The sequence below is a fragment of the Coloeus monedula genome, assembly GCF_965178545.1.
Source record: "Coloeus monedula genome assembly, chromosome: 14".
NCBI classification, from domain to species: Eukaryota; Metazoa; Chordata; class Aves; order Passeriformes; family Corvidae; genus Coloeus; species Coloeus monedula.
The window spans coordinates 13994672-14018912 of record NC_138794.1 but is presented as its reverse complement, the minus strand read 5'-3'; the positions used below and the strand labels follow the sequence as shown (position 1 = coordinate 14018912).

General features: G+C 38.3%; 1 protein-coding gene across 1 annotated transcript in view; it reads right to left on the bottom strand.

The window, feature by feature from the left end:
• Window positions 1-24241, bottom strand: part of LOC309578215 (uncharacterized protein) — a 53019-nt gene that overhangs the window by 27814 nt on the left and 964 nt on the right. Inside the window, exons 2-8 of the mRNA XM_082290638.1 lie at window positions 19253-19342; window positions 9935-10093; window positions 7512-7604; window positions 5031-5144; window positions 4033-4185; window positions 1094-1219; window positions 108-236 (exon numbers count right to left, since the gene is read on the bottom strand). Coding sequence (XP_082146764.1) covers window positions 108-236; window positions 1094-1219; window positions 4033-4185; window positions 5031-5144; window positions 7512-7604; window positions 9935-10093; window positions 19253-19342 — 864 coding nt within the window. The remainder of the gene's footprint in view (window positions 1-107; window positions 237-1093; window positions 1220-4032; window positions 4186-5030; window positions 5145-7511; window positions 7605-9934; window positions 10094-19252; window positions 19343-24241) is intronic.

Here is a 24241-nt window from a genome sequence, read left to right as displayed (position 1 = left end):
GCAATGGCATGTCACTGAGCAGTCAACTGAGCAGCAGAACAACAAGAAGTGAAATATCCTCCATGCACTTGTGCGTTTCCTTTCAAGGCAGCAATCAGCTCTCATACCTCTTCCATGCGTTCGATCAGCCGGTCCAGCTCACCAATCCTCTGGTCTTTCTCCTGTATGCTTGTTTCTGTAATCTGCATCTTCTTATTTGCCTCTTCAATAGCCTTCAGAAGACGATTTGTTTCCTCCTACAAGTAAGAACATTTACAGTCACATTGGCATCTAATATATTAATGAGGAATATTTATTTCTCTTTTTGGCTACAGAGCCCGGCTAAGGGCTCTTAAAGAGCTCAAAGCTTCTCACTACACCTACTCAGAAATCTGGAAGACCTGTGACCCTAAATGTGAATTACATAGAGCAAAGGGTTTGGGGTACTTTGAAATACACCGATATTAGTAAAGAGTCATTATGACAATCCAAGAGAAACTTTTACCCGTTTCTTAGATAGCTAATTTCCCTTCTGAGGATGCTGTTAAGTAACAGCATAAGAAAAATATGCTGCTGCAAAAGACAGCTTTTCAAACACCACAGTTAGCCATGTTCAGCTTTGTACTTTCCTCACATGTAAAGCAATATGAATAAAAAGGAGCATCTATCTTTAATCTCCATCATTATCTGACTCTAGCATTTTAAAAAATGCAATAACTGACTGTTCATAGAAAGGTTAAACTTGGGGGTGGAGGTGAATTGGGGGACAGGAGAGTTCTTGCTCCAGTAGTATCCAGTGAAGTTGTTCCCTTTCTTCTTCTTAAACTGTCACTTAAAATTGGACATTGTATTTTCCTTTTTTAGAGAATCAGAAGTTAAAAAAACCCACTTACTCTATTTCAGATTTTTAAATCTACATTATTATCTGACATTACTATGTCTGAATACATATTTTTCTTAGTCCTACAACCCCAAAAGTTTGGAAAGCTTAGTAACTATGGCACAACTAGTCACAGAGACAGAAGTGAAGGAATACGCATCAACTCCGGAGTATGAAGCGATTGAGGAATGACACCCAAGCTAAGCACCACTCTTACAGACTGGCTATACATACTAGGAGCATTTCTTTCTCAGCCTTATGTTTCTGTTCCTCTTCTCGCATTTTTTCCTCATACTGACTATACAGCTTTCTTGTCATCTCTCTCATGACTTCAGCATTGGCTTCCTGTGATGATTCCACCTATGAGAGAGGAAGGTTGACCCATCAGTAAGTACAGTATTGCTGGCAGCAGGAGACAGAGAGTTCACATGATGAGAAAATATGAGTTTGAAGTTTAGCTCCGCCTTGTTATAAATCTGACATTGCAAAAGTAGATTTCCATTTCCATCAAGACCATTTACAGCATTCTGCCAGTATTCACATAATTTGAATCTGTAGAAGTTACTGTTCCATCAAGTTCCATGTTGTCTGAATTCAGCTCATTTAGTCATTGCTTATCCAAGACCAGGCCATGCCTCTTTACTGAACCTTTCCATAACAGCCTCCAAGTCACTTGGTTTATTTCCCCATTGAAATGTTATCTCCCCCCATTCTACTGAAGCATAGACTAGAGATGGACTATCTTCAACTCCTGTTTCTAAATGACCATGAACACTCAAAGCAACACTTTATTGCAGTTCCCTCCCTGCTCTCTCTTGGTTTTTCACATTCTGCTCTTTGTGTAGGCATAAGAACAAGGATAACCATGCAACAAAGCAATCAAACTTAAAATCAACATTCTCAGGTGTGTGGAAGGGTTAATTTTTAACAACAGAACCAGAAACTTTACTAGAACTACAGGGAAGAGGGCAGAATGGTAATTCAGAGACAGGATTTCCTGCTGTTGGCTGAAAACACTGACTGAACCACACCCTCAGCAATTAAACACCAGATAAGATATTCACAGCTTAAGCCCATCTACTATGTAAACCACAATAAAAGTGAAGTAAAACAGCTAGTCCAGGACTTAGTTCTCTTCCTAGAGATGCTATGAATCAGCCCATGTTATAGTGAAATGCTGTGGATGCTACAAAAGTGACAGGAAGAGGAGGAATTAAGTGTTCGCTGCTGATCACCACACTTAACACAAAATAGAGAGTAGACAGTTCTGATGATTAAGGTTTTGGGTTGGATTTTTTTTTCTATTTCAAGGACTGAAAGGTTTAGTAAACCCTTGGGTTCATCGTGCATGGTAGAAACCAGCTTGTTTAGCATACTGCATTTTATTCTTTGAAAAGGGATGAGCTCTGAAGGACTCCACTTGTACTGCAATTGTGTCCTTTGTCATCTCACCTAGGCCAACCCTGGGGCACAGGTAGTGCGTGCACTTTATGAGAGGGTGTGGAGTTAAATGAACCTTCCACATTTCAGGAAGCCTGAAAGAATTGTACCATTTAGAGAAAGCCAGTTATCAAACCCCAGATTCCTTAAAATACACTGAACTGGAATAGGATCTCTGGCCTTTTATCTCCATCATTCCTTTCCTTACACACTGAGCAATAAGGACAGTAAAAGCAAGCATAAAAAAGTAGATGTATCAGGGCATCTGTTATAATATGCTTAAGCAACATCTCCACTCTAAGTTGTTACTGATGTATGAATAAACCAAACTTCTTTAATAAGCCCCACAGGTGTGTTCTGCACCCAGAATGTCATCATGGTATACAGTAGTTACTGCTTTCCAACACTAACCTCCCAGATTCCAGACCATCCTCTTATATTCACCCCTAGAATGAATTCCCAGATGTCTTAGCACCTTAGAGACACATTTTATGTTTAACTGTCAAAGACAGTAATGAGGTATTTTATTCACTAATTTGGTACTAAAACTGCAAGTTTGAGGGCAAAATTTACACTTTTTCTGTGTAAATGCAGGGCATGTATTCTGCAGAGCTTGACGTGCTTGAAGATAAACAAATCCTTATGCATTCCGTTGAACTGAGATGTAAGCTGCAGTTCCCTGTTCTTAGAAACAGACATACCTTTCCCTGACTTGCTGGGGCATGTCCTTAAAATTATAGTGAAGCCCAAATTTCTGGTTTAAAATCCTAATTGCATCATTTTTGCTTCTGTTACTTGGTTTTTCCCCCTTTTTATTTCCTGCTGACAACAGCAGGTGCAAAATACAGCTACTTTTATAGCCTGCAAAGCTTCACTGTGAGAGGAAAGCAGAATATGAAATGCACTTGTGTTTTCTTGTTTAACCATTCATCATTAAGCATGACTGCCAGTCACTAGCAAAACAGCCAAAAAGGAACACCTTCTCTGACAAAATTAAACAGGAATACAGCTGCAGTCACCTTAATTTCACAAACTTAACCAAAAAAAATCTGACAAATTCTGATACAGTACTATATCCAAATTAGTCTACTTTGAGCAATTTTAAGAGAGACAAAGCTTCCCAGAAGAAGGGGGGCTGGTGGTGTTTGTTTTATTTGGGATTTTTGTGGGCTTGTTTTTTTTTGAGATTACCAGAATACATTTGGCAGATGAGGGGAGAACATGGTCAAGCTTTCTGTCATATTAAACCTTGCATTTCATGTTTTATTCCCGTGCATTTCTCTGAAAGAAATAGCTTAATTCTCTTTTGAAGATGCCTGCTGCTACACCACATATCTGCTGACCACATACACATAAGACTTAACAGATTACCTATTAAAAATGGTGCAATACCAAAGAAACTCAACACCAAGAAATTAATGTAGCAATGCAGAGAGCTGTAATATTCCTTCACTTAATAGGAATGGACGCTAGTAACCATTTAATGGTTTGAATTTTCACCTGTCAACACCCCTGACTCTTATGTTACATCCCATGTTATGGGAAGACTGCCTGTCGCCAGCTGAGATGCTTTGTTATTAAACCAGTATTGATTCACAGGAATAAGTGAGCTTGAGGACATGATGAGGGCATGAAGAATGAAGAACCCTTTACAAATAAGGCCAAGGAATTCACTTAACATTCACCCAATGCCCTTACTGTGCAGTATTTTTAGGGGAGTTTATATACCACACCTTTAACTTCAGTAACTGATTTTCAATTTGTGCTGTTTCCAGTTGCTTTTGCTTCTCTCTCAGCTTTTCCATAGATTGCTCGTGTGTATATTTTAAATTCCTTATTTGTTCCCTTATATCAGTGTTCTCCAATGTAACATCCACTAGAGTTTTCTAGAAAAAAAGAGGCAAACCACATATTAAAAACCAGAAATAATCTGATGAAATAGTATAGTCAAGAGATTATGAAGCAGCATATTTAAAGAGCTTCCTGATGTATTAATGCAGTGTGAACAGTTTTGCAAGTTTTAACATTTAAAATTATGGCTTTTGTTGTTGCTAGAAGGTATTTCCATGAGAAGTATACTCAGTGAAATCAAGTCCTGGAACACTATTAAAAACAAAAAAAGAAACACGGATACATTTCAGTATGGATAATCTTCCCTTGTCTCTGAGGACCATGCCATACATATAAAATGCAGCGGGCTGAAAAACAACTGCAACATACAAGAAAGGGACATTAAGTTGTTCAGCTCAAATAAATGGGAATTTAGAAGTCTTTAAAAAAGAAAATTTATTCCCACCTTGTCCCTCCCCCTGCATTTCACAGGTATGTAAAATCTCACAAGTGGCTGGCATCCAAACATGCCACTTCCATTTCTGTTACCAACTGACAGCAGAACTAAGTCAGGAGATGCACCATTTTGCACTATGCAGACCAAATCACATTTTCACCTTAGATCCTTCACAGAGACGTAACTTGTGGTATTAGTCTGCTGCATATCTATATCTCTTTATATCTCCTTATTGTACACTATTTTTTAATGCTTTTTTTAAACACAGGAACTTCTGGATCTTTTTTCTTTGTTTCCTAAATTAGGTGCTTTAGATAACCAAGACAGTACTTTATGGTCTTGCTTAGTGGTAGAATCTGTATCTGTCATCCATGTTTTCGGTATGCTTTGATATCCATGCTAGAAAAGGCAGCTGGCAGCTGGGAAGCAGCTATGAAGATGTACCTGCAAGTCTATTGATGCTGATGTCAAGGAGCTGTTCATTTCGCTAAAGCTATCTAAGGCTGCAGCCTGCACTCGCACATGATTCTCTAAGGATTCCTGATGAGCATTTGTCACCTGAGCAAGAAAAAAAAAAAAGGTTTTATATAGAATAATGATCAAGTTTACCTATTCTTTCCAAGGGAGCTACAGAAGAGAAAGACCCCAAGGTCATTTTCACAATATTATGATGCTTAAAATATACAGGCCGCAAAGTATATTCTTGCACCTCACAAACAAACAAACAAAATTTAAAATCCAAATAATCTAACAGAAATAAGGCATGAGCAGCTGAGTTTATTGTTAATCTGCAATCACTGTATAAGCTGGTTTTTTTGAAAGGACAAGAGGACAATTGGCAGCTATTCAGAAAGATTATATATATAGAGTGGGCAGATTGTACAAATTCAGAGCAAAAAGCAGAAGAATGCAAGAAATAAGGAAATCTAGAACTGTGAATTGTAGAAAAGCCTTAATTAAGAAGGAACTGACTAATCAGGTACATAAAGAAGCAACATCAAGAAGACGTAAGGATGAAACAGTACAAAGCAGGGAGGAGAAGCCAGAGAGTTTTGTTGTGTGAAAATTAGTCATTTTGTGTTATGTACACACACACATACTTAAAAACTGAAGGGGGGGAAGAAGGCACAAAATGACATTATTCAAGAAGAGACCAAAACCCAAACACTGTAAATAATTATGAATGATCCAGTAATAAAGAGGGAAAGACTGTTACTAATGGAGGCCAGCCCAGCTCCCATTCTTAGATGGACCAGATTTGTTTCTTGATAAAAACAGAAGAACACCAGGGACTGATACAGAGGACAAGTGTGTAGTAACCAAGCCACACACAGATTAGGTCAGCATAGGGAGTAGAGGCCAAGTAGTTTCTGTTAACTTTATATAAATGTGTGTTCATGTTAAACAAACAAAAGCAGACATGCTTTGGATGGATTAAGAAAGTTACAAGATAAGAACTTGTGTGAAGAAGCCCAGAGCAGGATATTGGAAGAGCAAATTTCAAACAATCTTTATGAACAAAAAGTTGTCCTGGAAATTGATAGGATAAAAGCACAGTGATTGAAAGCTGAAGCAAAGAGTATAGAAAAGATTTTAAACAGGATCCGCAAACAGCATGAAAGACAACAGTTGTGTAAAACCAAAATCAACCCCCAAATAACCAACCAAACAAAAAACTCATTTTATTAGGAAGAACAACACTTGTGCTTCCTTTCAGGCAGTCTAGAGTATTAAAAAAGGGGAAGGATGTCTCCTAATGTGCCATTTTTGTCAGAAGGAAGCTTCATGAACTGCTAATTTGCTGCAGAACTAGATACTCTGTCAGAGCTGGTCAGAAACCCTTAATTAAGGAAGAATTTCTGACTCATGCAGTATTTCTACTGGTCTGACAGAAGATCTGGAAGTGCAGGATATCATCACTGCTATTCAGTAAAGATCAGCAGCAAAGACAACAAAGCTGACCCTGAATCAGCATTTACCTACATGCACACTGGGGAGGAGAGTGACTCTTGCTGGCAGCATTACGACTATTTAACACAGTTTGCAGAAATTGAGTTTTCTCTCTTCCTCTCAAATTAGGGGGATTTTTTTTTCTCTTTTTTTTGAGACCAGTTGCACAGAATAAAGGTACCAGTTTACAACAAGTTCTGATTTTGTACCTAATACAGCATGCAAGGAACTGACAGCCTACAAACGAGGATGGCAGAAGGGCACAAGTCAAGGTCCCAGTCCCTTGAAGTCAGAATACCTTTAATTGCCAAAGCTTCCTCTGAACCAGGGCTGTGAAAATCAATGCTGAACATAAATTCAAAGCAAGTTTTCAGGGAGATTTTTTGGATCAAACAACTCAGCAGTTTAATATGAAGGCTATTTTTACAGAGTACAACTGCTTTTATTGCTAAAGCAGCATGTCAGAAGAAAGACAGGTCATTGAATGGCCATTGAAATGTTCCATTAAAAATGAAAAGGTAAGTAATTTTTTAGCACTTTAATACTAAAGAAAATTGCTACTTCTTTTATTTAGTGTTTAAGCAATAGAGTCAGTAAAACAGAACAAAGTATTGAAATGACACCAAGTTATCAGTTTCCCCTAATCATGAATATTATTTATTCAATTCAACTGGAAGCTGTTACATACATCTCCACTGATTACCAATACACGCAAGCAATGGTATCAAGATCATTCTTTTATTTCCAAGAATTTCCAGGCAATTAGTAATTTCATATGCAAAAACACCCCTGTACTGCTTTACCTTCCTGGATGGAAAAATACATAAAGAAAGGAAACTACAGATATCACATAAAACAGTGAACTGGAGTGTTTTGGGAGATTAGTTCTGTTCTGCTAAAGCAAAAGAAAAGTTTCTAGATAACACCGAGACAGTTATTCCCATATGCTTTCCCTACAAATGAATGGATACTTACTTTCAGTTCATTTGTAAGCTGCTGTATTTTTCGTTTCATTTCATCATATTCACCATACATTTTCTTTCTTACTTTTTCCAGAGTTGCTCTCACCTGGTGTCAGAAAAATCAAATGCCTTTATCAAAATTTTGGATTATACTCTTTATAACAGGACATGATTTTTTTCTCTATATTCTTCATTGTTACTTTCCATAATTTCCATTGTTAATCTACCTCTGCATAACAGCAATTTACTCTCAAGAAGAAGATAAAAACTTAAGTCTCAAGACTTGTCTACATAGGGAATATATAAATAACTGTCACTATGAGTAATTCTAAATTTCTCTGTACACACTTAAACACTAGTAAATAAATATTTTTAAAAAATAATTTCAATTAAATTATCCATAAGTCATTCTAACCTAATTACTAAATGAATTTAAATTAATTTGACCATATATTGTTTTCTTTCTGAAAAAAAGGCATGGACTTAATACACTTGCATACTTTTAAAAGTGGTTGGTTTCCCCTTGGTATTCTTTTAAAGGGTTTATCCTGCAGATAAACCCTTTTAATTTCAGTCTTTTAGACTTGTATCTAGCTTACATCTACCAATGCAATTCCAAATCTGAAGAATGGAGAGCTCAATTTGATTTCAAGAACTATGGATGCAAATTATTCCTTGCCTTTCTAGAAAAAAAACCAAACTCAAAAAAACCCCAAGCTGGCTTCCAGTTTGGCTTTACACACCACTGCAATCATGTTTGCCTACAGCCCATGTAATTCAACCTCTTTTTTTCCCTTCCTCACTTCTACCAAACACAGGCTGATTGCACATCATTTAGGGGAGTGAGTTTACTGTGTCCCTGCACACTGGGGTGAGGGGAAAACTTCAGCAGGGGATGTTTTTAGCAGCTCTGCACAGAATACCCTCACTGACTCCCAGAAAGGAGGGGCACTGGCCACCAAACCTAGGCAAGGAGTACTCCCTCCCCATGTGCTCCCTTTGGGATGAGGAAGAGAGAAGGGAGCTGACTCCTGCCCGTCACCTCAGGAAAGCACCGCGCGCCCTGTGCCTCCCCACGCACAGGCACAAGCACAGGCACGTACACACCCTATTGCAAGATGCAGATCTGACTCAGGCAGAGGGAGCTGTCAGCAGCTCTGATGGGGCCCGTCATTTTTGGTCTATTTAAGTCAGCACATACATGGCAGAAGCTGAGGACTCTTGTTTAAGACTCTGCTTTTAAAGACAACACTACTCTGGCAGACCAAAGATCACAATTAGCAGAGCTAAACACAGCTTCCAGAAGACAGAAGAGCCAGTATGTCTCTTCCCATGTCTTTCCCACTTTTTCCTGAAAGCATCAGTACCCTGAATGCATAAGCAAGACATGCAGTTCACTTGATCTGACGTGTCCCTCCATAAGGGACAGAAAAGGGCAGGGAGATGGTTCCAGCACAAGCAATCTTGGTACCACAGACTGTGCAGTTTGGGGAGGTGGCCCTGCTGTGTGCCAATTCACCTGTCCCTTGACACCACCCCAGCTGGGCAGAGAAACTACCCAGGCAGGAAAACAGCAGCCAAGGCAGCTTGTGTGCCTTGTCAGCACTGCAGCACTGACATACCCTGCCAGTCCCTAAACTCAGCAGCTTGAGAGTGGTGAACATTGAGAGCTGACAAACTGGGAGTACCATGGGAGAGAAGCAAGTGCTGATAGCCACAGACCAGGCAGGTGTTAGGAGCACACATGATTACACTGCCTTACACTGCTTGCTTGATTCAGGGTTCCTCCCTTTTCTATCAACTCAGTTTGCACTTGAATCAGGGTAACATGATAAGCACTGACCAACAGCCTGCTGGGTGGTGAAGATGGATGGAAAGGGAAGGTCAGATTATTTGCCCTGAGGTAATGAGGGTGTCACTGCCACAGACTAAGAGCCAAAGACTGATGGAGAAAGAGATGTTGAGTTTCAAGCACAGAAAAATTTCAAGCACGATCAGAAATGCATTTTTTGTTTCTCAGGAGATCTTCTGCCAGCTGTGATAAATGAGCAGGCACAGAGAAAGTAGTACAAAGACATCCTTATAAAATGGCTGACTATTTAAAGGCTGCCCCAAAATATACCTAACTGATTTTACTATGTCACCTAATTTACAAAGCGGGGGGGGGGGGGTTGGGAATGGGGGAAGCACACAAAGAGAGAGACTTTATCCTTTCAGTTGTCTGCTTACATAGTTTCTTCCATCAGCAAGCACAGTTCCCAGGCACAGAGCATGCTTTTTTCCCAACTCAAATACTAACAAGGCTAGCCTCTAGCTTCAGAGTAGGTTCCCAGTTCAAACTCAGGTTTGAATCAGTCAGCTGATTGTACACTCACAGTTCTATATGGATATATGGAAATGGTATTTAACAAATTTTGAGGTGAAAGTGTAACTCACTTCTTTAATGTAATTCATCTCCTCTTTCAGCTGATCAGCTGACCAGCCATAAACCACCATTTCTCTCTTATGGTTGTTGTCAGTTCGGTGCACAACACCATACACCATCCCATGAGAGAGCTTCCCTGGAGACATCCCATTTGGTACATGGTAGAGCTCCTAAAAATTAAAAAAAAAAAAAAATTAAAAAAAATCAGTACTAGAATTTAAAAAAGACACTAATAAAACTATAGTTACTTAGGGTCAGGAGAGACACCAATTATAGTGAAAGCACAACAGTACATACGAACACTAACTCCCAAACATTTTGGAGCCAACCTGTCAGCCTTCATGTTTTTGGAAGGAACAATGACCAACTTATAATCGATAAAGAATATAAAGATGTCGAATTACCACTGCCTTCAACAGAAGTGATGCAGGCACAGCTAGAGACAACAGGCTGGATTTGTACAAGGAGAGGTAGAGTCATGTAAGAAAAGGTTATCCTGGCTTATTTTCATTCAACACCCTATGCTACTTTTCTGCATTCTTGCAGAGCACTGTCAGGTCTCTAGTTCCCTATAAACTCTTCCAACCACAGAATTATCCCTCACTTCCCAAACTCCCTGCTGCAGGAAACAAAAATTCACAAATTTACTCAAAAAAATATAGAAATTTCTAAGAAACTGAAATTAAAAGCTTTTAGGCAGGGTTCCTTAAAAAAGAAAATACCTCTTTCTCTTGAAGATAAACCAAGTAGAATTTCAGTTTGCATTTAAAGCTAAGTAAGAACTTAAGTAATCAAACTCATTTCGGATCTTCATTTCTTTTACAGATGTTGCAGAACTGACATTGTAAGAGCTAAAGCAAAGCTATGAAACAGCATTTATGTCGGTGTTTCAGGATTATTAACTACTGTAGAAGGATAAACCTTCTAAATCAGGCCTTGCTATGTAAATAGAGGTTGTTTTAAAGAGCTGACATGTTTTATTTTAATGATCTGTAGAAATTTGTGAAACATACTCATAATGATTGCATGTCTTGCTTCAAGGCACCCTTCGCAACAGACTCCTCTTGTTCATCTCATCAGTACACTTCGTAAGAAAAATATTCATGCAAACAGCAGGAATGATTTCCCTCAGCATGTTAATAAATATCTGCAAGGTCAGATCAACCACCTGACCTGACTACTCACCTCTCCTCCCTTCTAATCAACCCAGTGAAACATCCTTCTGTGGCAAGCATCTGAAATGAGTCAGTCCTCAGAACTACTCATTCCTCTTCTTGATTACAAGGTATTTAAACAACTACCTCAGATAAAGACATCCACATTAAGACTTTTTTTAAAAAACAGGAAAATATTCTCACCGAACTTGAAATATTTGCCAACTAGGAACCTAAAAATAATCAGTGATTTCTGAATGGAAAGTTAGAATGAAAAGTTTGGAAACACAGCTGTTACTGATAAGCTTTGCACATTGTTTTTGAAAGGTCAGTTCTAGAGAAAAATCAAGTATAGGTGATTTTACTGAACTTACTTTCTTATGCTGGATATACAAGAGTATATGTACATTTGAGGACATTTACTACATTGACTTTAGAACATGTTTTGGTTTGGTTTTTTTGTTCTAAGCATTGTCTAAATACCAAACAGAGGCTGAAAGAAACAAAGCTCAGAATCTTATATCCATCTGCAGCTGCATCCTAGAGATCTCCAGTCCTTACTATGACCATGAAGAGAGAACACCATCTGCAGTCTAAAGCAGCAGCACTCTCAGTTTTTAGGAGCCAAACCAACACAACTATGCTGGCAATATAAGAATAAATACTTCTTTGGGTAAGGGGAAAATGAACAGGAAAATTTATTTGTATTAAGAAAAATGGATAGAGACAGACATTTGTTTCACATTGTGTCCTTCCCACATGGCACTGACAGATTTTCCTCAACCCAGTATCCTACACACTCTTCTTTACCACATCATTAATAGTTTAACTATGTTGCTGAAGCTCTGGGGGTGTGTGTGTGTGTGCAGGGCTGGGAGAGGAACAATCACAGAGCAGACACCTGACAGAGAACATTTCAGGCAAAAAACAACAAAGCTGTAAGCCTTCATTTGAAAAGAAAGCCTTAAAACTATTTAATGAAAAAATATTGGGCAACCAGCCCTACCTATACATGATATAATTTTGCACTTTGTAAATATTATATGCAAAGCTTCATATCCTCATACTGAGATGTTTCATAATTATGTATTACTGAGGATTTTGTTTTGCTGTTTGGATGTGCACAAACAAAAGCTCCACACTTCATACTTTGAAATAGAGAAATACAGAAACTAGATGGGGACATGACTCATAATTATTTTGTGTTTGTTTGCTTCCAGGGTTGTACAGTTTCTTTCACAGTTCATTGCAGCTCCGCCCCTGCATCTGGAAAAAGGGATTACACACAAGTTTCCATCTTCCTGATAACAGAATGAATAATCGCTTTGACTGTTTAGAGGTTACCAAGGCACCAGACATTGAATTCATAAATCCATACCCTTTGCCCATGATCATTCATTTTTAATGAGGTGAACAGCTAAATATCACCAATACCAAGGTCCTTTGGGTATCTGAAACATTAGCAGAATTGTCTAAAGTGCTGTATGCAGAGTTCTGGAATAAAAATTATGACCAAGTTCCTTATTTTTAGAATATTATGAACACATTCCTAAGGAATGCTTTGAAGGATTTTTCCCCTCTCTAAGAAAGACCTACAAATTCAGACCAATGGTTTTGCAGCTGGAGAATCACCCATGGCACTTAAATATGTATTTCAGAGATGAACAGACTTAAATTTACATTATAATGGATAGTACATGCAGGATTAGGTATGCACAAAGGCAGACTGGTTACATGTCTCTTGCAACAATGCTAAACTTGCCTGTTATCTGTACTTGCACAAGCCTCCTAAGATGCCTTTGTTACTCCTCTTTCAGAAGATTAAAAGAATTTCCATCGTCTGTTGACTGTTTCAGTTCTATGCGCTACTTAAAATACAGGATATTGTTTTTACCCTCTCCTTATTCTTCCTTCATATCACAATCCCCAGACAAGTGCCTGTCAAAATTTCAGTTCTTGCTTATTTTAAAGATGTGTGAGCCAACAGCTACACAAATAACTGTTCTCATATTTCTCTAACCTTTTTCATTGCTGTTCTATTCCAGCCATGCTTATCTTCTACTCACCCTTTTCTGTTTAGTAACTCTTAATTCCTACTCAGTGACCACTAGTTTCAGGATTCTGTATAAATAGCCAAAAAAGGGCTCACCTGATGCAGTCTCCTCTTAGGGAAAGGGTTACAATCAGAAAACTCCTCTGAATGCAGGGTTGAGAGGTGGATGGCTTGCTTTGTTTGTTGACTGCTTTTTCAATACAGGTTTGCCTCTAAAGGAGGCCTTGCTGAGTAGCTCAGTTCTCAAGGATCTCCACAGAACTGCATCACTAAGCATGCATTGAGTATACTTCTGCCAGTTTGCCTCCTCTCTTAAGCTACTTCCACCCACTTTTGTCTATTTTTCTCCCTTCACTGCTTTTTCCTTTTCTGCCTTATACTCTGTTCTTCCTCTGACACATCCTCTCTTCCATGCCTCCTCTTTCACAAATCCTGGATTTTCCACATCCTCAAGAACTACAGAACAGTTTTTTAAAGTCAAACACTTTCTATTATTTTCCACTATGTCCCATACATACCCACTCTCAGAACTCAGATATTTTTCGAATCAGTCCTCAATGGTCTCCACTCTTACGTACAGTAAGGCATCTCAGTGAAGATAACAGCATAAGTAAATACATGCAAGTATTTAGGAACAAGTAAATACTGTAAAGCTAACCAGAATAGTTCTTGAAGGTGGAAGAGTACATTAGATTAATCAACCATTGCTGTTTAAGGTCAAAATATCAGCCAAATACCTTCTAATGTGAGCTAATGATCTGAAAAGGCAGAGATAGCTTAATCAATTTGTGAATATTTCTTTACATCTATAGTCAGTTCTAGAGCAGTCCAAGGTGACAGCAAGGACACATCATGTGGATGCACACACATCCTGTATCAGCCTCCAGGAACATGTCCTGTCTGTGTTGCAGCAACAGACAGCTGCGCTTGGTGTGATCACACAGAATGTACCAAAGAAACACAGACTTGTGTTTACTTAACTAATAAATATTTAAAACAGAAGCTTACACGCCAAGGTTGCAAAAGTCTTGATAATTACCTTGCATCCTGTTTATGTCTGTCCAAGGAGGCAGCACGAGTAGCATGAAACAGGTGAAGACATTATAAAACCGAACCCTAAATTTAAGTTTTTAACTGTTTTTTCTATGGCCCATGGTTTTATTTGCATTATATAAATAACGCTGAGGTATGATTTGCTTCCTAATATATCAGTTTTTTAAATGAAAGTCAGATAGGCTCATATTTTTACTTCTCCCTGCCCCAAAATTGAAAGAAAAGCACAGAAGACATCTTTCTTGAGAAAAAAGGACATCTAATGTTATGCTTAACACAGTTCTGTGTTTAGTACTCCATGGCCTTAAAATATTCCTGACTCATGATCTTCTGTTTACCTACACCATCAAAAACTTTTAACAAGAATTGTATCAGTTAAGTGAGGCTTTATCTTTTCCTTAATAGCCACATTCCAGACATTTCTAAGATATCCAGTTATCTTTTACCTAATTACACAAGGAACAAGAATATTCACACTGTTACTTAGGTCACATATTTTCTATTCAGTAAAATGACACATTTATAACTTTGAGCTCACCAAGAAAAGTTACTCTGCTCTGACAAAAGGTAGCTCTGTTTTTATGTCTTTTCATATTCCTCTACAGCCCATGAAAACCATGTTACACTTAAGAATGTTTTACATAAAAACAGTATTACAATAGGGAAAATATGCCACAACAGACATGAGTGTTCTTAAATTTGTGAAGAATGCAAGATGCATCGCTGAACACATTCCAATTTTGAAGCTCCTTGGGTGTAGAATTTCAGGGTCCATCTCAAAAGAGAAGTGCCAGGCATTATACAAAGTCACATCTAACCCATGAAATCTGTAGATAGAATGCCAATGTTTTACACATTGGGAAACTAAGGTATAACAAATACAGCAGTAACCTCAGAAGTCAGTGGAATTCTTTCTGTATTTTTCATGTAGTGCTGGTTTTTAACAAAGGTGTTGCTAAATTAGTACACGTCAAAAATCAAGCAATCAGTGCTGGAGAGGGTGAGAAACAGTAACATCACCTGTAGCAGATGAACCACATTTGTTCAGGCACAAGTTCTGCTCTGCTGACAGGAGTGGGCTGGCAGCAGCAGAGAAAATAAGCACTGTCCTAGATTCCATGTGCACCACAACCCCACGTTCACTGCACTCATATTCTTGAACCAGGCCGGACACAAGTTTCTGCTTGATTCTCACCATGACGTACAGAAGCAAATTCCCCTTCTGGCTTCTTTGCAGCTTACTTTTTTTGCTGGGAAAAAAAATGTTTGCTATGCTTCCATATTCTTGCTTAGGAAGTAAAAAGAATTTCACTTCTTAGCTGTGATGCTTTAAAATAAAAATAAGAAAATTAAAGTGTTTGAGAATATATACAGCCAAAGTACCAAGCTGAGTTTAAAACTAAACACTGCTCAAACCTGGCTGAAAGCCACAAAGACAGTAAATTGACACAAATTTCCAGAGTGTTATCTTATTTTCATTCTCTTGTCCATGTATCCAAATGAAAAAGAAATGTCTGTCGATACGTATCTCCACATTCTGGCCTCAAAAGCTTAGCTGCAGCTTCCAATGACACTTCTAAATTTAGCCATGACAGTGAAGAAAGAGACTGATGGATAAAAATAATCCCAGTCTCAAACAGGGACAATACAATTGTCTGGTAACCCTTTATTATGCAAGACAAGACAGGCTTCAGAACATGCAGATTTTGCATACAATCTGCCAAGCACAATATTCCTTTGTACTTCATGGTGAAGTAAACAGCCTCACACTACTGTCATCCATTGTCTATCATGGACAGAAATAATGGAACAAAATCAGAATAGTTAGTGGTTCTCTCTATCTAAAGTGCTAACAATTTGAACAACCCAACCAACCAGCCTCTACCTGTGAGTTAAGTTCTCATATGCTTCTTTCAGGGTATCATATCCTAAATATGAGTACAAAAATCCAACCTGACACAAGCTCACTCCCCCTTCAGTTTTTGAGATCAGTCTCTAACTCTGCACCATCTGCCAGCCTTTCACAAAAGGCAGGGAGAGGCCACCCTAGTACAGTACTGCCTGTAGCAATTTTGTTGCAACAAAACCACCCAGATCCATCACTTCATTTTAATATCTTACACTGGTACATTTTTATTTCATGGATGCATAGCAGTAAAAAAGTTCATCTAGAAACTTACTGCACTGATACAGATTGAATGAAATGCAGCATAAATTTCCTGCAAAGTTTGGACTCCAAAGAAAAAGGCTAAGCCAAGAGCTACCAACAAAAGAGCTTTCTTCTGATAAAGAATCACTTCTGGTCTGACATCCAGCAGCAAAACAAGTTATTGGGAGGATCAGCACTAGCAAGAGCTGCTGTGCAGTTCATTAGCTGATTCTGCAACTGAAGCACCTCTTAATGGTACTGAGCCCAAGAGATGCAGAAAAGTAACAAACATAGTGAGCCATCACCGTGTCACATTAGGGCAGCTCAAAATCACGTCCTTCTAATGAAAGAGTTGAAAGAGGAGATTACAATGAAATGTCACACCAGGGTGTATTTATAGTTTTCTGGCATTCCCTCTGACACTGCAAGCTCTTTGCTCTCCTCCCTCAGCAGCAGAGGCAGACACTTGTCCTGCCCAAACAGGAGAGCACCTGCAGCCAGGCTCTGACTGCCTGACTTGGTTGAGCACTCCAGCAAAAATGGTACAATCCCACAGATTAACCCCACAGTTTGTTTCTGTAAGTCACACTAATATATTTTAAATACCAAAAGCATTTTTCAGTTCCCATTTTCTTAGGAGTCAGCAATTAAAGTCAGCACAGAACTCCAGATTCCAACAAGGGATCTCATGTTAAATTTGATTCTTGCTGAAGCTGAATTTTTTGACCTTAAATTATAAAGTGCAAGGTAGAAAACAGAGCAGTTCCCTAATTTCTATTATCCCTATTTCCAAAAAGGGGACACAGTTCTCATAGGACTGTGTGAGGATTATCTAACATTTGTAGAACTTGTTCTCGAAGTGATTTCATTAACATGAAGTCAGCTGAACACGGGTGATCAGCAGAGACATCTGAGCACTGCTTTTAGATTTTTTAAAAATTAAATGTGCAGTAAAAGCATCACAGCATGACTAGTCATGAGACATGTGTGCACTGGACATTACTGTGTAACTAATTTGAATACATAAAGCAATTGATTACACAATAAAAATGTACAGGTAATACACTGCTGTCTGGCTTTCGAGACAGGAGGAAAAACCAGTTCATGAGCAGTGATTTCTTTGTAGCTGCTTCCATACACTATGGCTATACTATCTGTGAGGTATTTTTTTTAATTACACAGAAACTATAAAACACAAGTAGTTGGCACAATTCCTCTGTATTTTTTAATTGCTATGAAATTGGCTGAGTAGATCCCATCTAGCTCTGAAGCCTTTTAAAGTCTTTAAATTGTCTAAAAGTACTGAATTTTAGAAACTACTCAGAACATACAATACTTAAATTGCATACGGTTTTTCCTGATCTCAACTAATAAGGACCCATCTCTTCAACATCACTGTTTTGTACATTGAGCCAAAAAATGTATTTATTATCTTCCTATCCTCTCCTCAACATTCCCTGATAAAAAGCCCACTTGCCTTTACTTGTATTATGGGGGAAGTAACAGCTCATTAGAAACAAGGTTCCACAGAGAAAAAAACTGGTCACGTAAGAAAGTCACTACAAATTGTCCAACCCTGATCATTAACAATTCTTTCTCATTATCACATTACTCAGAACCATAAAGTGAGTAAGGTATGAGTAAATACCTATCCTCCTCAAAAGCAAACTCAGATTCCTCTTAGGGCAACAGGCCCTTAAACTTAGGCCAGTCCGAGGGTTTCTGCAATCAGATACAAGCTGACAAGAGACTGACAGAGAAGCTACTCTAAGTGCTACAAACAAACACCTCTGTACAAAATGAATTATTACTCTTCAATGGTGGCCCAAATTCAGTTTGCATTAAGGACTATTTAATCTATCATGTAAGTAACATTTCTAGATCCTGAAGAACCAATTACTCTGCCAGACCTGTGCGTGAAAACCTGAGTGTATAAAAGATTTCAGGACAAAAAATAACTGATAAGGAATCCTTATCTTGAGCATTTTAATTTGCATTTATTTTTATTTCTTAGAATGTTAGTCTTTCTCAGTAATTTTACAGTTACTTTTGCCTTTAAATATCACTAAGAAATTATTTCTAGTAAATCCTATTGTTGTTTCTCTTCCTGTTGTCATACTGCTATTCAGATATTGAGTCTGGCAAACCTCACCAACTTCTTGTTTGATTTTGGTTTATCAAAGTATAAATGTGGTAAAGTTGTGGAGGCTGTTCAGCTTCCCCTTTTAGTCTTCATCCTTAAGACTAATGAAACATCTTCTCTTGCTGTGAAACTGCTCTTAAAGAACAAGTTCTGCACCAAAGCAGATTGTAAAATTTTTTCTGTGCACACACTACTCACATCTGCCAAAAAAATGCCCTTCTGAACCCTTCTAAGCACATGACCTTCAAATCGCTTTCACTTCAGAACAATCTTGAATTCTTTATTTTATATTTCTTATTTGTACGTCACCATTTACCAAAACTAGCTGACACACACAAGACATCAAGAAACCCCGCATACCACCTACATTAATGCTCAAATCTTGCACACTGTTAAGCCTACAGGAAACATAAAACCTTCTTTTGGGATCAAGAGGATCCTGATCAAGATCCTGTTTAATACAGGACACTGTTCCTGGTAACAGTTTCCTGCTCTTTGATATATAAATATGAAATAATCAAGTTTTAAATGTACCTCAGTCACAAATCACCATCAATCTCTGTTGTTTCTCTACCCCTGTCCTATTTTACATGCAGTTTTGCCATCCCTAACTCCAAGGCTCAAAGCTCACACCCAACTTGATGACCATCCACATGTTCTTAAATGTTCTAAGATGACTGGGCTTTGGGCTGCCAAAACAACAAATATCAACATCTATGGAGGACAATATTTACTTCTTATTTATAGAGAATGTAACTCTTGATTCTTAAAACTTACACTTTTCTTTCTCTCCGTTTCCTTTGGTCCCTGTTCAGGCTGTGACACTTCATCAGGTGGTACTGTTAAGCGTAACCTACACACATTCATCTGAAAGAAGAACAAGATTAGGTGTTAAAATCACAAAAATTATTTTAATCATTTGCTCTACAGAATGAACTGTACTGAGATTCAAATTTGAACTTACTGTTTTCTGTTTTCTACCACACAGATGACGAGATATTATTTTTGAAGGCTAGAGGGGTTTTTAGCTGGCAAAAAATAATTCAAGGGCATCCCCATAATTACAAACATACCTGAAGTAGCAAAAAAACATTTCAATCAACAACTTGTTCCTAGGTTCTCATAAATGACATTGAGAGCTGAGATAACAGAACAATGAACATAATTTTCTGCTTTCTGGGTTTTGTTTGCTGATTTGGCATACTTTTATTCTTCAAAAGGGATTATTTAGAAACACAGAGTGTATTTTAGAGTAAATGCTTCTTTCCTGCTCAGCATATAGCCAAGTATTTGATCCAAGGATACCTCAGTACTGCAAGGCTACTTAATGTGGAATAAGAATATTATTGAAATCTGATAGATACAAATGGTGTGTAAATACTAAGCTTCAGAACTTAAGCTTCAGAAAAAATTTAAGAAGTGTTGTTTCCTAACTGATTTTAGAACAGCTATTCTCTTGCCAACAGGCACGATACCTTTCTGTCCCCAGTTGCAGTTTGCCTTGCTTTGGGCTGAGACATCTTTGTTTTAATGGTGTTTTCAAAGCAGTGCATTTCATACAAGAAACTTGGTTAAAACATTCAATCTTAGTCCTATTCACGAGACATTTTTGTGGAAAACAACACTAAGTCCTAAGCAGAGCATAGCAAATGATGAAATGAAAAATTTGGCTGTCTGAATTCAAAGCTGCACAATATCTTCCTGTGAAATCCCAGCTGTCTGTTGGCAACAAAGAGAGCTCTTAAAGCTCTTCCTCAAAACCTCTGAAGTATCTCTTTCATGATTACTGTGGGCCATCATCCCTGTTCTTCCACAGCCCAGCATCTCATTTCATCTAGATCTCTCCAGTTTCCCCTGGAGTCATGCTGAATGTGTGTCTCTCTCTCACACCCACCTTCCCACTGCACTTGTTCAGGCTCACATCTTGGTCATTACAGCACCTCCTTTTGCCTTTAAAATGGCAATAATGTTCTGTTCACTGCATTCAGAGCACTGCAGCAAAGCCCTTCCCATACACCCCACACATTACCATTTTTCAATTAATTTCTTCCAACTGTCTTATATATCATTTAAGCTGCCTTGACTGCATTTTCAAGTCTCTTTACAATAGAACTTCCTCAGAGAAGACTGTTCAGCATCACAACAAGGATCCCTATTTTCCGTTTCCAGACAAAAGTCCTTTTTCAACTTTTCAAACAGGCTTTAACTTTTTGTTCTTCCCAAGCAAAAGCAATTGGAAGAACTATCTACAACTTCGCTATTTTTCTTCTGGCGTTTCTTTAAATCTGTTGAGAGGAAAATTCACTAACATTTAGGCTACTGGTATTGTACTTGTCAACTGTATGTTTTAAATGTTACATACTGCCTTCCATCTTCCTCTCAGTTTGGTCTTTCAGGTCTGCAAGGCCAGTAAGAAACAATGTCCTGAGATAGATAAAGTTCTAATAAAATACGTGAGATGTGTCTGTACTACAAAGAATAAGAAGGGAAAAAAGTCTATAAGAAGATCAAGGTGAAATATAACCTACTCTTTAGGTGTATCTGTGAAAGCAATGTTTTGTGCAGTGGCTGCCTCACTGTTAATTTATCATTCATCCATATGCTAGCAAATCTAGAACAAGAAGCCACAAAGTGATGTAAGGACTCCAAAACTTAGTATAAAAGCAGTTTATGCTTTCATATTTGCTAAAGAATACTGAAACAATGAAATGCATTTAAAAATTACGAAACTTGGTATGTTGGCTTTTGATACTGATTGGCTGCTATGTTTGTTCTAAGAACAACAAATTCTCTTCATATATTACAGAAGCTGGTCATACTTTCTACTTACAGATTAGTTATCCAGATATATTAATAATAAACTCCTCATCTTTGAAACTCATTGATTCGTAAGGTAATTAACATCCCCTTTTCTCATCTATTTCCCCCTGCCCTTTCCTCCCATTAGCTTATTATGGCTCTTTCCTCTTAAAACATGTTTACAATAAGAAGGGAAACAGAGACTGGCATTCCTCCATGTAGGCAAACAAAGACCAGAGCCATAAATAGGATATAGAAGTGAATTTGTGCTGTGCAGGAAGTGATAGATGAGGCAAACTTTTTCTTACACTGATTTCAAACAAAGGAAAACTGGACAGAATGGGATGAACATATTGCTAGGACAAAACATTTAAAATGCCTGAAATAACTAGAAATAGATATTAACTGGCAACTCAAAGTTAGGAGAAATGGGGTTGTGTATGATTCTCTGAAGCAAATAACTTGCCTATTAATCAGTACGAGGCTAATTATAGCCAACACAGATTCACAGTGCAGTGATTGTAAGTAATTATCCCTGTAGCTGTAGAGTGAGTGAACCACGACTGCCCTTCATATCACAGGTGTTACAGGGCTACTATGAAGGAAATCACAGAAGTCCAGTACAGATGGCAGTCAAGTCATAACAACTAGGTTGGAAATACAAATTAACAACAATCATTTGTTGAGACTAAAACCTCTGTACAATCAAAAGGTTGTTATCATTTAAGCTATTTTTTCTTGCCCTTTTCACTTCGCCTTATTTATTACCCCCAAAGCACTTACCCCACCCCACCCCACCCCAATTGGCAACCATAAGGATTCCAGCCTTGAAGTTGCCCAGCAAGGCTTGTACAGCAGTGGCAAAATACCACCCAGTTCCTTGCTAGAACAAACTTACACAGGCTGTATTCTGCTATTGTTTACAACAATAGGACTTCCTCAGCATCTCTGGGGAAACAGCAGCAAATGTATGAAGTAGCAATGCAGTCCTGCTCCTCCTAGGCCCCAGATGATGCATTCTATCTAAGGACAGAACCACAGACCCATCTTGTAAAATTCAGAAACACTGCGGAGATTGGAAAGGAAAAACAACAGGCACTGCTTTTTCCTCCAGCCCCCAGAAGCAGTTCTGAACAGCGTACATGCACAGTGCTCCGCAGGGCTTCCTGAAGGAACAACACACTGTGCCATTTGTTGGTGAGTTTACTTGACCAAATCAATGAGCAGACTCACATGGAAATCACAGCAAGCCCTCCTCCCACAGCAAACACTGCTGTAGTGATGCCTTAAAATGGAAATGAAATCCCAACAGGAAGAGTCTCAACTCAGTGCCAAACAGTGGCAGGATAACGTGCAACTGAGGATGAAAAAGCAATTTCCAGAAACAAACTGGGTAATGCAGAGAGAAAGTGGGGAGGAGAGTGAGAGAAAGAGCTGCGATTCAATTTCCTTCATCTGCGTATTGACAGTAAGAACAAGTGAGAAAAAACAGGGACAGACACAACTTCCAGCTTACCTTTATGTCACTGACATTGTTACTTTGTGAGTATAACTTTTAAAAATAAATACTGGGTAGAAGAAGAAACAGGTATCTTTCTAAAAGTCCTACAAGACTGACAGATTTTTGTTTAATTTGCAGCATCTGTAGCTTTGGCAAGTCAACAATATAAATAATCTTAAATGTGACGACATTTTATGTTCGCTCCTGGCTTTTTGACACCAACAACCCATGAGTGGCATTTCCAAAGCTCATCTGATATCATTTGTGAAACAAAGACACAGACAAGTAAACAAAAGACTAACAGGATCACCCCAACACGACACCAAACAGCAGAAGTTTCCTGACTGCAATGAAAAGTAACCCTGAAAATAATGCTTTTTTACCAAATTTCTAAGAGGCTAGTGCGATAGCATAGAGGAGAGCTACTGCAATATGGCAGTTAAGGAAAAAAAACCCCAATCTAGCTTAGTTTAAAATGTTGAGAATTCATGGCCCAGATCCACAATCCACATTTATGTTTACCATCCTACTCAAATCACTACGGTGCTACTTAAACACAGATGACAGATTCAGTTTGAGTAATGTTCTTCAGCCTCTGCTTCCCCCTTTCCAAAAAACAAAGCACCCAGAAAGGCATTAATCATAGTTAACTATGGGCTGAAATAATTACAGCTTATTTCATTAAAATTAATTGTTAAATATATGAGCAACGGTGTTACAGAATAACCAAAGTTACTAGTACAGCAGTAGAAAAATACAGGCTATTCTACTTGCAACCAGTCTCTAAGATTTTTACAAGAACACCACAGGAAAAAGATGTGGCTCAATACTGATCTAGCTTCAAACCAACTCTGGAGTTCAACACCACCAGAATTTAAGAAGAAATGGGAATAACATGTTTGTTGAGGAACTATCTACTACCCTATCAGCTCAATGGCCAAAAATCACTCCATTTGCCTAAGGTCCAGTGTTAGCTTTAGACTTTTGAAGGTAAAAGCAGAACAACAGTGCATGTTTAATTTCAGTCCTAAAAAGCAAAGAAGAAGGTACTTTCTTTGGTCATTTATCTGTTGATTAGCCTTCTCCATTGATGAAATCTCTGCCATGAGATTCCACACACAATTAAAGGGCACTTTTCCTGTGACCACAGGCACACAGGAATGTGACACAGATCTTTCATTTATTCAGCAGTTATTCTAACTGTCTTTCTCTCCTCTTCTGACAACTCACAATAAGGGAGTCGCATTTCACTAAAATAAGGGACAAGAGCTTCCCAGTGGGTTGTAGTTGCAAATTAAATTTTTACTAGTTTCCTTAGAAGAATGTATCAAACACAGTTCGTCATTCCCAGGAAATCTATCATGGGGATGAAAATAAGAAGTTTATCACCTGAACAGAACTTCCCTTACTGTAACTTCTTTAAGAAATACTAAAACAAGGAAACTCAAGGGGAACACAGAAGGCAT